Genomic DNA, 15,296 nt, shown 5'->3' with positions numbered 1-15,296 from the left:
TGATTTTTATTCAGTTCAAGTTAAAAAAACCAACCTTTCATATTGTGTATTAAATTCAAGATGCATTTATTAAGTGATTAATATGTGCAAAACAATGTTGCTAGGTACTGAGGGAGATATAAAGAGATACAACATAGTCTCTGTCCTCAGGGAAGGGATAAGAAGACACATAAGTAAGTATGATAAATTTGAATGCAGTAAGTGCAAATGGAATTCTAGACAAAGTCTTATGAAAAAATCTGAGATTATGATCAGTTTCACCTGGGGGTGTCAGGGAAGGCCTCAAGGAAGAGGTGGCTTAAGGTCCATGTAAATTGGACCTTGTATGGTGGGTTCCAAATTGTGGAGATGGAAGTGAGGGATGGAAGAAAGGAATGGAGTCCAGTCTGAGGAGAACAGAGAGTACATGAAGGGAAACTATTTAAGACTGAAAAGGTAAGTTGGGAACACTGGATGAGGCATTGAATGCCCCAAATTGGCATTCATATTTTATTCAGTAGGAAATGAGGAGACATGCCTTTTAATACATTTAAACACCTGTTTTAAAAACAGTGAATTTCGTTCATTATTGTTCAAAGTATCCAATACTGTCATTTCTACTAAGTCAGGAGTAATTCTAAAGAGCATAGCAAGTAAATACTTAACTAGCTGCTTGACCTTGGACAAGTGAATCATCCTCCTAGAACCCCAGTTTCCTCATTTGCAAAAAAAAGATAAAGAAAGATATTTTTTAAGATAAAGAAGGATAAATTTTTGAAAGAGATTTTAAAAAATTGTCTCCTCTTCTTCCTCCCCTCCCCCCAACCACCTTTCCGCTTTCCTAACTTCTTTATTAAGGGTATCTCTATTGAGGGTACCTTCATCCTCCCAATAGATGGGCCTGCAATCTAGTGGTCATCCCCGACTCTCACCTTTCTTACCCAATCTGTCTTCAAGTCCTATGGATTCTACCTTAAAAACATCTCTCTTGTGAATGTTGAAAACTAAAAATAAACTTCGTTTAAAAAAAAGCAGTACACAACCCTGGGCAAATCAATTAACTTGCGTCTGCTTTAGTAAGGGCAGGTAGGTGGTACAGTAGATAGAGTGCTCCATCTGGAGTCAGGAAGACAGACCTTCATAAGTCCAAATCTAACCTCAGACACTTACTAGCTGTGTGACCCTGGGCAAGTCACTTAACCCTGTTTCCCTCAGTTTCCTCATCTACAAACCGAGCTAGAGAAGGAAATGGCAAACCACTCCCAAATGAGGTCACAAGGAGTTAGACAAGACTGAAAAATGACTGAACAATTGCTTCAGTTTCCTCATATGTAAAGAGGAAGAATAATAGCACCTACCCCTGAGAGTTGTGAAAGTAAAACGAGATAATATTTGTAAAATGCTAAATAAATACTAGCTATCATTTTTTTAAAAAAAGTCTCTCTTATAGACCCCCTTTTCTCTTCTGATATCACCAACCCCCTGTGCAGGCCCTTGTCACCTAGTGCCTGGACTATCACAACAGGCTCCTGGTGGGTCTTCTTGCCTCAAGCCTCTCCCCACTCTAGTCCATCTTCTGTTCCATTATCAAAGTGAACTTCCTAAAATGAAGGCCCAACAGTGTCACCCCCTCTCTCCCATTCAATAAGCTCCAGTGGCTTCTTATTATCTCCAGGATCAAATATAAAATCATGTTTGGTTTTTAAAACCCATCATAACCTAGCCCCATCCTCCATTTCTAGTCTTCTTACACCTTACTCATGTCCTCATACTTTGTGATGCTGTGATGCTGGACCATGCTGTTGTTCTTCATACAATCTCCCTTCTTTGGGCATTTTCACTGACTGTCCCCTGTGCCTGGAATATATCACAGGGGTTAGGGGTGCAGCACCCCCTTGATCTGGAAAATCCTCATAAACATTGTTGGCCCTCCCTTCATACCAGAGAAGTCTGAATTTTTTCTTTTATGAAGTGCTTAAAGTACCTTATTGTAAAATTGTGGGTTGATATACAATACTGTAATATTTTATGCATTTGAGTTTCTAAACTGTTTCCATGTTTGCTGGACTTCGACTGTCATCTGTGGCTTGCACAAAACTCCCAAAATATTCCCATTTAATTTCTTATGCCAACCCTGGATATATCAAAACTGTGATAGGGAAAGTCAGTGTGGAAGGATAACCATGCTTTCCCTTCTCATTTCTGCCTCCTGGTTTTCTTGGCTTCCTTCAAGTCCCAGCTAAAACCTCACCTTTTAGAGATAGCCTTTCCTTATTGTCCTTAATTCTGGTGCCTTCCCTCTGAGATTATCTCCACTTTATTATATCTATATATTTACATACTTACATAAATGTCCATATCTTATTTGGACATAGTTGTTTGCATGTTGTTTCCATCATTAGATTTCAAGTTCCTTGAGAGGAGAGACTCTTTTGGCCTTTCTTTGTATCCCCTAGTCAGTGTTTAGCACACAGCCTGGTACACAGTGGGCGCTTAAGTGTTTCTTAACTTGATTTGACTAGCATGATAAATAGCATCTACCTCACAGGATTGTTTGCATATCAAATTATATATGTACATATAGATACATATATACACATATATAAATGTTTTGCAAACTTGAAAACACTGAAGCATGCTATTTTTCACTTTCATTTTTTATTGGAGTCTTCTTGCATAAAATGACTAATATGGAAATGTTTTACATGATTGCACATGTATAAACTATATTGGATTGCTTATCGTCTCCGGGAGGTGGGCAGGAAGGAGAGAGGGAGGGATAGAATTTGGAACCCAAAACTTAAAAAATATTTTAAAATTGTTTTAACATGTGATTGGGGGAAAGATGAAATATTATATTAAAAAACTATACCAGTATGACCTACTACTATTATTTATGTGACTAGTCTCAATTTCAAATTCTAGGAAGCAGACTAGACTTGCTAGGTAGGGTAGAATGAGTCTTTTATAGCTGAGTTATCCACTGAGACTCCGATAAAAAGAGTATCTGAATGGTCCCATGAAAGAGAATATACCTTTTGCCTACAAATGAGATAGCTTTGCTTTCTAAGTAATATAGAATCAGGGAGCTAAAAGGGACATTTAAAAATTATCTTAAGGATGATTTAGTAGAGCCCCCTTATTTTACAGATGAGGAAACTGAGGACAGAGAGGTTAAGTGACTACTTGCCCAAGGTCTCAGTAAAGGTGTGATTACAATCTGTCTAGTGTCCTTTCCACTAGTCTTAAAAAAAAAAAACAACCCAATGAGTTTTAAAAGCACCAACCCCTATTCCTTCAGTTTTCTCAAAAAAGAACCAATGTCTGAAGAAACGGTACAGATTGATAACGTTCATTCAAGTTCTTAGACTTTTGTCTTCATTCTCCCCTTAATCCGTGAAAGCAAAGACATTGTGTTTAAGAGGCAAAGTGGGGAATACACGTTCTTTCTGCCATTGCTCTCCTAGAAGTTGCGGTTCATTTTCCTTAATGTCAAGGTTATTCTAAGCGCTGAAGTCGAAGGAAGAGACCCTCACTCTTTCTCCACGTGTGTGGGGATTTCTTGGAGGGAGGAGGGAGAGAGGAAGGGAAGGAGGCTCTCTGAAACGCATGCGCGCCTGTGGGAGCCAAGTGCCTATAATAAGAGAGCAAGCGAAAGGGGCAGCTAACGCGAGCCTGAGTTGGGCTGGAGAAGGAGGCCGAAGGGACTGTGCGAGCAGCTGCCAGACGTCTCCCCCGCCTCCGTTGCCACCGTCCGCTACCTCTCTCCAGTGCGTGGCTTCTCCTAGTGTCTGGGAAGAGGAGAGAGGGAAAGAAAAAGGGTAGTGTGGGGGACCCGGGAAAGAGCAAGAAGAAGGAGTGGTTCTAGTGGAGGAGAGAGCTTGCAGCTCTATGCAGACGGGTGGGAGCTCCCCTTGGCCTGCAGCTGGTAGAAGAGAGTGAACAAGTCCTGGAGCTGCTCCCAACGGCAGCAGCAGCAGCACCACCCAGCCAGCAGCACCGGCACCCGCACCCGCAACCAACCAGCAGCAGCACGAGCACCAGCAGCGCGCGAGGCGGAGAGGTTTAGCCAGTCTTGCCGCCCAGGCTCGCCGAGACCGCAGGAGGCGGCTGCCGCCACTCTTCTCTCCTCTTGAGCCAGACGCTAGCTGCTCCTGAGGCTGCTCCGCGGGTCTCTGGCTTCTTTCGGCAGAGGTCGGGTTGGTGTTGGTGGGGGAGCTGCTCTTCATCAGGGTCCTCGGGCTGAGTCTCCTGGCATTTAGCATCTACCCTCAATGGGACATTTTGGGCTGCGCCCCGGGAAGGGTTTCCTTGCACAGCGCGAGTTTTGCAACCTGAACCACGCGGACAAAGTTTGGAAATGGGGAGGGAAAGATTGAGGAGCGGCCGCACTTGCTGTTGCACTTGCTTCTAACAAGCTTTCTCTGCCCCCCCCCCCGCGTTCTCCTCTCCTTTCTGTCCCCTGCGCTCTATTGCCGAGGAGGATAAAGCAGCTCCCGCCTAGCCTGTCACCTGGAATCTGACGGCTTGGGTCCCTCCGGAGTAGAATTAATTGGCCCAGTGGAGAGGGCGTGGACCGGTGAAAGGCTTTTTTGAGGGCGCATTCTCGGTGGGATGCCCGTGGAGTTGACGCTTGCTTGGGAACACCTCTGAGAGCTATCGCTCCCCGCAACCATAGTGGGGACGTCCCCAGCGGCTCCTCTGGAGCCACCAGGCTTCCATTCTCTCAGACCCCTGCAAGCGCCTGCCCCACTACGCTCCACCACAACTATCCCCAGCTAGGGCGCCTGAGAATGTGGGCATGATGGCTTCGGAGCCGCCCATTCCATCAAATCAGTAATCACCCCTGGCCTGGAAGGGGAAAGAAGGGCGCTGACCGCATGGAAAGGGGCAGACCACGCCAGGACTTCTGAACCCCTCCGTGACTGTCCCCTGTACTCAGCAGCGGGACCTTTTCCCAAGTCCCGAGGTCCGGTCGTTTACCCACCTAGGTGTCCCCGCGGGGCCCCTCCGCCCACGCGCCCCGGGTGGTGCCATGTGGGGCGGACGTCTGTGGTCCTCCTCGCCCTCCTCCTCCTCGTCGTCCTCCTCCCCCACCCTTCTGCAGCTGCTGCTGGCGGCGCTGTTGGCGGCGGGGGCGCGGGCCAGCGGGGAGTACTGCCACGGCTGGCTGGACGCGCAGGGCGTCTGGCGGATCGGCTTCCAGTGTCCCGAGCGCTTCGACGGCGGCGATGCCACCATCTGCTGCGGCAGCTGCGCCTTGCGCTACTGCTGCTCCAGCGCCGACGCGCGGCTCGACCAGGGCGGCTGCGACAACGACCGCCAGCAGGGGGGCAGCGAGCCTGGCCGCTCGGACAAAGACAGCCCGGACGGCGCCGCAGGTAAGCCGGGGGGAGGGGGCCCCTGGGTGGGGCGGGGGCGTGCTGGGCTGATTTTGAGAAGGACTTGGCCAACTTTTCTCAGCCCCTAATCTTGAGAGCTGCACCATGGCACTGGACTAGATGGGACTCCAACCGAAGAGGTAGCCAGCTGAACTGGGCAGGGGCAGAATTGGAGGGATGGGCCGACGTACCCGCCATTTGGTTCTAGTCCAGCAGCTGGCAGGAGCTGGCTGAAGTTTGGCGAGGCACTGCGCCTTTTCGGTCGTTAGTTGCTTCATCTGTGTAAAGTGAGTGAGTTGTCCGAAATCATCTCTACTGCTAAGGATGTTGTGACTCGGTCCTAGATTTTAAAGAGAAGCCTGAACCTCTATGCACTGTGGACCCTCCTTCAGGAAATCTCCTTTCCTTTGCCTTCCTCATCTCTTCCATCCTCCTCCCTGACATCCTTCTCCTCCTTCCCCCTATCTCCTTGGAAGGTCCCCAGAAGATGCTTCCTAGGATCAATCCCATCCTATTTGAGACAGAGGGGTTAATTATCTTTTCAAGTATTTCAGAAGAACCCATCCACCTTACTTTTTGCTGCCATCTTCTCCTGTCTGGATTCCAAGACAGCTATTTTTCCCCCCATAGACACTTCTATATTCCTCCTGCCTTCCTCTCCAATTAAATGAATTAAATATTGAGGGAAGACAGAAAAGGTAGGGTGAATAGTAGTGAATCTAAACGATGCCTTAACTCCTTTCCCAGCCTGGGCCACGTGCCTAACAATGTCAGGTACTGCTCCACCCCCACCCTCTGGCGGAAGGGTAAGGGGGAAAACCTGTTAGGTGTCCCCTCTGCAGAAGGGGCCCCTTCTGGGCTTTCCTGTGGGTCAGGCTGTTCCTCATCCGTCCAATGTGGGGCTTAGATTAGGTAAACCTAAAACTTCTGTCTCTTAGGACTTTGCCTAGTGCAGTAATCGGATCTGGATAGTTTAGTGGAAGAGAAATCTTAAGTTTCTTGAGCATGGATTGAATGACCTGCACTTCTCCCCTGCCCTGGCCTCGGGGCTCTAATGTTCTGCAACACCCATTTCCCTTCCTCCATGTGTGCTGGCAAGCAGAGCTGGCACCTGCACCTGAAACCGAATTGTGTTGCATCACATGCCTGGCCAACATGTCTGAGACCTTGCCGAAGATGTTCAACTTTTTGTATTTATGACTTTTAAAAAGCATTTCCTTTTAAAAACTCTGCTCTTCTGAGATATTCTCTTCCCCACCACCCCCCAAGTTCACCTTCTTGAGAGTGTAACCTCCAGTGAGTGGGATACAGTTCTGTGGGCAGAATATTCTAGAGGTCATAAGTCAGGTGACAATCATTTCACCAAGGCGAACTCTCCTTCCATGAAGCTGGGCAGTTTATTTTTAACAAGGGGACTTACAGCACCCTCCATTTCATCCTGCCTTTCTGCCCCATTCTGTTTCTCTGCATCCTGAACCCACAGGAGGCTGAGCTGCCTGAGATGTCCTTGTTATGGAGAGGCAGTGTTTACAGAGTTGTCTCCTGTGGCCTTGTAAGAGGAGAGCTCCTTTAAACTCGGCCACTTTCTCAGTCAAGCATTTTATTACTCATGCTACTAACCATTGTTCTAGCTCTGTCTGAAGGGAGGAGAGGAGAGTATAATTCCGGAAAATGCCTCAGTTTAAGGTGCCAACTCAGCTTTGCTGTGTACATGTATAAAATAAAGCGTTAAGGAATGTGCCAAAGCCAATGCAAGGCTGTAGTCATATAGTTACAAGTCTGTAGAGCTCCGTTTAATAGAAGGGAAAAAAAATACAGGAGACCTCTTGGGACAAATGCCTGCACAGCAATTGCCTCATGACTCCACAGGAAATATGAAAGCTTGTCAACATTATAAAGATGCTGAGATGTGCATTTTGGGGACTTTGCTGTACTTTACAAAGCTTTGTTTTAAAAAATTATGCTTCACTAAACTTATTTCACACCAATGCTGCCCTATCTTGTCTAATTAAATGGTACCAGGGCTCATGGGAGCACTGTATTAATTATCCCTACATGCCGGTATGCAAGTCCAATTAAAATTCCTTGAAAGTGAACAATTATTATTATTTTTTTAAAAGTAAGTAACATTGCATTGCTTCTGACAAGGTCTTAGGATAATGTGTATGTATGTGTGTGTTTGTGCATTTAAAGTATACTAGATTTTTAACCTTTAGTATTATATAAGACTAGATTTTTTAGAGGAATACAAAAAATTTATAGAAGGGTTAAGAAAAAGCCCAGCGTGTTGCTATAAAACCTTCTGGCTAACTCCAACAATTAGGACAGGTTTATTGGACAACTTTAAGGTAGCCAACTCTATAGCACCTGTTAGACCTCAAGAAACCATCCTTTTTGGCTAAGCTTTCATCATAAAAATCAGGCTTATGTCTAGGTGATTCTACAAGGTGTTATGCTTTAATAACTTTGACTCTAGGTATTTCAGAAGTCATAAAGAACATATTTAGAAGCATTGCTCAATTTGAGAGAATTTGGTCTGTTCTCTCAGTACCAAGGAATTTGGCTCATTCATTCAGTGTTTATTTAGCTCATACTATGTGCAAGGTGTTATAGAGGAATATAAATAAATATAAAAGACAGTCCCTGCCCTCTAGGAGTGTATAATCTAATAGAGAGAAGACATCTTTAAATGACTACAGTATAAGTGCCTTATGAGTGACTCACATAAGTACTAGAGGAACTGAGTGGACTCATCAAGATTTTTTCCCCCTCCTGTTCCCATTTACATACATCTCTTTTGAATATCTTGTGTTTTCCACGTAAAGAACAATTGATAAATAGTTCCAGCATTTCAGGATTTCCCAAAAAATGACATCTTGTGAAAAGGATTTAAAAAAAAGAAAAGAAAAAACTGTGATCCTTAATGCTTGTTTTAAACCAAAATCTTGGTTTTCAGAAGTTATTTTATGTGCAAGATAAATCTAACTGTCAGAATTCATACTGGTTGCTTTATGTTATGACACATTTCTTCCATTTTTCTGGGAGCTCCCTGTGATCCCCATTGTTTTAACTTTGGATTTACCAGTCCTGGTATCAGTACACCTTTATGCTGCCTTGGCCTTCTCATGTATTCTTAAATCGTCTTTCCATTCCTCTTAAACTATTTACTTTTCACTGATGTAGTCTTTGTTCCCATGCTTTTGCCTTTTGCCTGGAATAGACTGTCTCCCTCGTCAATATACCAGGCTATATCCTTCCCATAAGTTTGCTTTACTAGGGAAGTCTCCTAAGACTGATGAAGAAGATTTGGCCCTTTTTATTTGTACCCATCTCTACTGCAGTAAAAATGTTTAAATCTCAGCCTGTTCATTCAGAACTTGTAAAGGTTGGCTCTGCACTGAAGTTGACTTTTTCATTGTCAATGAAAAAAGTCTGTTGCCCAAATAGTGTCAAAAGAAGATTGCAAGGAACATACTTAATCTACTAAAGAGAATGGACTTTTTAATGACTTAAATCCTCAGAACTACTGTTCTTGTTTTCAGTCTTGTCCAACTCTCTGTGATCTTATTTGGGGTTTTCTTGGCAGAGAAACTGAAGTGGTTTGCCATTTTCTTCTCCAGCTCATTTTATAGATGAGGAACTGAGGCAAATGGGGTTAAGTGACTTGCCCAGGGTCACATAGCTAGTGTCCGAGGTTGGATCTGAACTCAGGTCCTCCTGATTCCAGGCTTGGAACTCTATCTAGTATACTACCTAGCAGCTGTGAAATATGTGTGTGTGTGTGTGTGTGTGTGTGTGTGTGTGTGTGTGTGTGTGTGTATTTTCCTCAGAACTATACATATCCATTAATTTGGTTAGTCATGAGGATTCGTTGACTTTGTATACTTGAAGACAATAATATTATATTTCTTTAGAATTATTCTGTAATGCCTAATTTCTGTTCATCTGAACGGATCTTTACACTCAGGTTGCTCACGTTTTAGGGGGTGGGAGATGTCTTTCTGAACTATTTTGATGTTTGTTTGTTTTCATTCGTCTTTGTTATAAACCTCAATTCCGCAGCCTCTACTTCAGGCTCAGTTCAGGCTTCTTAGGGGTCAGGAAGGAAATAAAAGACAGATAGAGGGGATAGCTCTGAAGCTCTGGAGTGCGGGCAATATTCGAGTTGCGCGAACCTTCTTGGAGAGGAATCATGGTTTTCTGTCTGTATTCCTTTCTTTAGTGCCTATCTATGTGCCCTTCCTCATCGTGGGGTCCGTGTTCGTGGCCTTTATCATCCTGGGATCTTTAGTGGCCGCTTGCTGCTGCAGATGTTTGCGGCCCAAGCAGGAGCCGCAGCAGAGCCGAGCCCCTGGAGGCAATCGATTGATGGAAACGATTCCCATGATTCCAAGTGCCAGCACCTCTCGTGGGTCCTCCTCCCGCCAATCGAGCACCGCTGCCAGCTCCAGTTCCAGTGCCAATTCGGGTGCCAGAGCTCCCCCGACAAGGTCACAGACCAACTGCTGCTTGCCAGAAGGGACCATGAATAATGTATATGTCAACATGCCAACTAATTTCTCGGTGTTGAACTGTCAGCAGGCTACCCAGATTGTGCCCCACCAAGGACAATACCTGCACCCTCAGTATGTGGGCTACACAGTGCAACATGACTCCATGCCCATGACACCTGTGCCACCCTTCCTGGACGGTCTGCAAACTGGGTACAGGCAGATCCAGTCTCCTTACCCCCATGCCAGTAGCGAACAGAAGATGTACCCAGCGGTGACTGTATAAACTCATGGACCACAAAACTGGCTTTCAGTACCTAAGATGAACAGGCAGGAAAGACTCTGGGAATGGATCCACCAACAGTCCATTGGTAAAGAGTTCTCTAAATGGAAGTCCTTGAATGTTGGACAGCATTTTTGGGGAAAGCATTTCTTTTTGATGGGCTCATTTGCTCCAAACTCTATGACAATTTCTCTCAATTAGCATTTCCAGATATGTTTCATTCCAATGCATGATTTTTAGTGGGGAAAAAAGAGATTATGTTGAAGGTGTACATGCTTTTTTGATAGCTCTGTGTGTGTGTATATGTGTGAGTGTATGTGTGTGGGTGTGAGCGTGAGTTGTGAAAGAGAGATGCTTGAGCCAACAAGTGCCCTTTAGGTACAGTAGTCAAAAGAATTTTGTGAGTTACTAGAGTAAGGTGGTTTCTTTTTCTCCTCCACTCCCACCCCTTAACTGTATGAGATCATGATGTTGGTTACCTCTTTTTCCCTTATTTTGTAGACAATCAAATTGGCAGTGGAAAACAATGTAATGCAATCATAAATGAAAAACCTGTTTTCTACCTGGAACTGTCCACTGGGGCTCAGCATTTCCCAGGCACATCTTAGTTTCAATGTAAATTTATGTATTTTGTCTAGTTTTGTGATTGTGAAAAGCTCCTTTAGTTACGTAGTAATCTTATGACAAAATGGGTTTTTTTACATATAAAAAAATCACCCTTCACTGAAATATGGTATAGAGGCTTTACCAAGGAAGACTCTGGGGTTATTTTTAATCTTGATGAAGATTAAAGAAGGGTGGAACAGCAATAAAACCATGAATTCTCTTCCTGATTGTCTTTTAATCTGACTTTACCATACATCTAATAAGATACAACACTTGGTTATTCATCTTAGTGATATTTTATGCTTTCAATTAAAAAAAAAATCAGTTGCTGCCGTCCCGGGTTACTTTTTGCTGTGGGAGGTTGTCCATTTCAGCATTTCATTCTGCTTGGGTTGTCAGAGGCTGAATTCCTGGACAGTAGTGAGTGCATTTCAGCTGTAGATGAAAAAAGGGTCAATATTTCTGCCTAGATCTGATGAGAACGATTTACTGTTTACCTGTGATCAACAAGATAAAACCATCTACAAATTTACTTAATAGGACTTTTCTGCCATGATCCAAGTGTTGAGGGAAAAATTTATACCACAGACTTATGACCTTTGGCCAAAATAGGACTATCTAGCAGTTACAGGAGAATGGGAAAATATATACTCTTCAATGAACCTTCTCTGATGTGGCTTGCTATTCTCCTCCCTGGATGTCAAGGACTCTTGTCATATCAAGAGAAAGGTTTACAAATATGCTAGCTTTATTCAGTAAGGAAGCTAGGCATTTCTTGTTTTCCTCTCTCAGTCTCTCTGCAGGAAGCACTCCATTCATTGCACATACCCAGATAAGGACCCCTGCTCTGATTTATGAAATTCAGGTGAATCTCTTTGTATATTGTTTACGTATTAAGAAAAAAAAGTAAGTTAAGTATGTGGAAATTATTTTATTAGCTGGTGGAAACATAAGACTCTGATTGTTAATTAAAGTTTTGTGAAGTGTGGTATTTTACATGTTTTATATATGTCATAGATAATGTAAGACTATGTCAGCATCTGGTATGATTTTAAAATTTCAAAAAAGGATTCCTAAGATGTTTTTACGATTGAAGAAAAAGCATATTGTTTCTTAATAAATATTTTATGGTGTGAATTTGTGGGGGTGCTTGGGTTCTTAAAATCTCATCTGCTCATTTTTCAAACAGTTCTCTGATTTGTTTTTTGAAGAAACATCTGTCAAACAATCTAGGAAAAGTTGCTGAGTTAGTGGTATGTATTCCTGTCCCCTTGTTAAGAACCTACTCTTGAATGTAATTGGCCACAGTGAATTTTTCACTCTAAATTCTCAGAGGAAAGAAACTTTTTTTTTCCATATTCTGTGGGTCATATTGATTCAAGACAGATGATTACTTGTGGATTGTCAAATGACTTACTAGACCATCTTGGATGGAAAATTCCCTCCAATGCAACCACATGAAAATCATAGCATTAGAGTTGGAAGGAATTCTTATTAGAGGTCATCTAAGTCAGTCACTTAAGGGATACAGGAATCTCCTCTACACCTAGCCTCTGCTTGAATTCTTCCAATGATAGGGAGCTCACTCTCTTACAAAAGGCAGCCAGTTTTGTTACAGGTCATCATTTTCTCCTAGGAAAGCAGCACCTGGGGAAAGGGGAGAAAGAAAGATGCCTTGATTTTGGTATCTGCTCTAAGCTGGTACTTGGTAGTCTACTCCAGGTAAACTAAGTTCTGAGCATAGTGAATGTTGTTTGTGTCATTATATACATCTGAAAATAATGTTTCCTGATGATTTTGGCCCGTTGGTCCTCTAACGTGTGATAAGGTCAGGAGCAGCCCTGCTTTGTGAGAACAAATCTGCCTGGTTAATTGAAGTAAAAGTAGGATGGGCAGAGTAGGAAAAAAATACATACTTTTGGGAGGTGGACCAGGTTAGTTTGCAGTTCTCTGGTCTGAAATACAGGAGACTTCCCCCTCCCCTATTCTTTCCAGTTTACAAATTCAAGATTTGCTGTTCCAAGTGTTCGTGGTATGCCCTGCCAACTCATCCCAGAGTCAAGGGTCTCCTCTTCCCTGGGACCATCGCATTTCTCACTTACTGTAATGGAAGGAAAACTGGATTTGGACTCCAGGAAGATCAAGGTTCAAATTCTGGCTCTGACACTGACCAGCTGTTTTACCTTGGGCAAATCACTTAACCTGTCTGAGCTGTCAGAGCTTCATCACCTGATAAATGGGGAAGATAATACAGTTATGGGGATAATTACACAATTTATACCTCTGACCTTCTCACCTTGATGTGAGGGACCCGAGTGTGCAAGTTGTGGCTTTCAGATATCCTGAGTGTTAAATATTTCCTGATTATATTTCATGCATTATATGTAGGACTTGAACCCTTATCTTTCTGTCTTGGAAGCTGGCACTCTACTATATGAAGAATCTTTTCATTAAAAGATAGCTGTTTAGTAAATGTTGTATGAACAGCATCTACTATATGCATTCCCTACTTAGTTGGGAAGTCTCCTTAGGAAACCAAAATAAAATCAGAAGGTTGGTTGGTGAAAATAGCATCTAAGTAAAGGCTAAGATGTTTAGAACTGGAAGGGGCCTTAGAGGCTGTCTACTTCAACCTCTTCATTCTTGTTGTTCAGTCATATCTGACTCTTCACCACCCCTTGTGGGGTCTTCTTGGCAGAGATACTGGAGTGGTTTTCCATTTCCTTCTCCAGCTCATTTTATAGATGAGGAAACTGAGGCAAACAGGGTGAAGTGACTTGCCCAGAGTCACGCAGCTAGGAAGTGTCTGAGACTGGATTTGAATTCATAAAAGATGATGCCTGGTGCTGTATCTACTGTGCCACCTCGCTGCCCTGACACAGCTTGGTCCTTTGAGGTATTCTTAAATTCTGGTCCTCTGCATGTTAAATGATTGCCCAAGGTCACATAAACTAATGAAAATCTGAGACTTGAACCCAGGCTCTCAGATTATAAGGCCAGTCCTCACAGAAATAAAAGATTGTAGATCTGTAGCTAGAAGTAATTTCAGATCCCTTCTAATCCAATCCCCTCATTTTACAGATGAGGAAACTGAGGCCCAGGGATTGTATTGATAGTGTCAGGGAGATGTTGCTCAAACTGAGATTTGCCCAAGGCCATGTCGGTCATGCGACACGCCAAAGGTTTGCCACCCAGGTAGCATAGGCAGGATTCAGCCCCGAATCTGACTCCAAATCCATTGTTCCAATGTAATGACCTTGATGGCAGGTACCATCAACTTCAATTATAGGCACTTAACCTTCTAAGCCCATCAAAGTGCCAGTGTTGACCCGGTGGGACACCCTCTCTTCTGGACACTTTTGGCCTGACTCACAACTTCTTTCTTACACAGTTTTCCTTTCCTAATGTTTCTTTCCACCTACTTAAAGCTTCTGTTGGAACATTATCTCATATGTCTTGTAATTCGATTATAGTTTATTTTATATTAGCTAAGATTTTGGTTGAGAGGCAGGAACTCCTCTAGTCTCATTAGCTACTTATACATGGTTTATCAATGCCAGTTTCTAGAGTTACTTTCAATTTAATTTAGCAAATATTTGTCAAACACCTACTGCTTTAATACTGGTGGAGACAGAAGTTTAGGAAAGAAATGGTGTCTGCCTTCATGGGATTCATTTTGAAAACTTCTGCTTCCAAAGTCATTGATCTTTCCATTATACTTATGACTTCAAGACTAATTGGAAATAAAATACACAAAAGGAAAAATCAGAGATGACATGAACCTTTCAGACACAGGTCTCAGTGACAATAAAAAGTTAGAAGAAGAATTAGGCTTAGGGGAAAGTTTAAACCAAGTTTCCATTGCAGAAGCTGCTTTTTTTTTTAACTTTTTCCCCAAATTCTTAGGCTGCATTTTGAGTCCTATAGCTCTTATATTCTGATTAGAGTATAGATAGACTGATATAGCAGGGAAAATGTTATATTTTGATCCTATCCCTGCAAGGGATGTGTGACTTTGTCATGTCACCTCTCTGGGCCTCAGTTTTCACATCAGTGAAAAGAGGGAGTTGGATTAAGTCTAAGACCTTGTCCACTTGAAATTTTTCAGTCCACTTTACAGAGTTGGAAAGTGAGTTGCAGAGGAATGAAGCTGCTTGCGTAAGGTCAGCCAGCTAATAAATGTCAGTTAAGATCCAAATTGGGGTCTTCTGATCTTCTGGCCAGTCTTGTGGGTTGAGTACAACATTCAGGACTTCCTCTGTTCTCGGCTCTCTCCACAAGATATTCCCCTCAAAGGAGAGATATCTTAAATCTTTTGGTCCTGAGGAAGCAATTAGCTGCTTATAGTTAAATGAGAAATCTGAGCTATTAGTTTTCTGATTTTTGTTACTGGAAAAATAAGAATTTAATAAAGATACCAGATTCCAAACACATGTAATGAATATGTTTCAATTAAAACATTTTTTTTTAAAGCAGTTCTCTCCTTCTCTTTAGCTAAACTGGCCTTCCATCCTGGTAGTTTGGGCTTTTGCAGAACCTTGCCAAATGCAACATTTC

General features: G+C 43.1%; 1 protein-coding gene across 1 annotated transcript; it reads left to right on the top strand.

Annotated features, from left to right (window-relative positions):
- The first annotated feature begins 4,929 nt into the window (after nucleotides 1-4,929).
- SHISA2 (shisa family member 2) lies at nucleotides 4,930-11,876 on the top strand. Its single transcript, XM_020997241.2, has 2 exons — nucleotides 4,930-5,360; nucleotides 9,583-11,876. The coding sequence occupies exons 1-2, from the start codon at nucleotides 5,015-5,017 to the stop codon at nucleotides 10,134-10,136; spliced, it is 900 nt and encodes a 299-aa protein (XP_020852900.1). The 5' UTR covers nucleotides 4,930-5,014; the 3' UTR covers nucleotides 10,137-11,876.
- The last annotated feature ends 3,420 nt before the right edge of the window (nucleotides 11,877-15,296 follow it).

Source organism: Phascolarctos cinereus, unplaced genomic scaffold, assembly GCF_003287225.1.
Source record: "Phascolarctos cinereus isolate Bilbo 61053 unplaced genomic scaffold, phaCin_HiC Scaffold_726;HRSCAF=1367, whole genome shotgun sequence".
Taxonomy (NCBI): Eukaryota; Metazoa; Chordata; class Mammalia; order Diprotodontia; family Phascolarctidae; genus Phascolarctos; species Phascolarctos cinereus.
Note: the sequence above shows the minus strand (reverse complement) of the source record. Positions and strands in the feature narration are given on the sequence as shown.

What these genes read in the sequence shown, in the direction of transcription:
- SHISA2 (XM_020997241.2), top strand. Translation starts at nt 5,015, where the DNA reads ATGTGGGGCGGACGTCTGTGGTCCTCCTCGCCCTCCTCCTCCTCGTCG. An exon ending in CAGCCCGGACGGCGCCGCAG is followed by an intron (nt 5,361 to 9,582) that starts GTAAGCCGGGGG and finishes TCCTTTCTTTAG; the next exon opens with TGCCTATCTATGTGCCCTTC.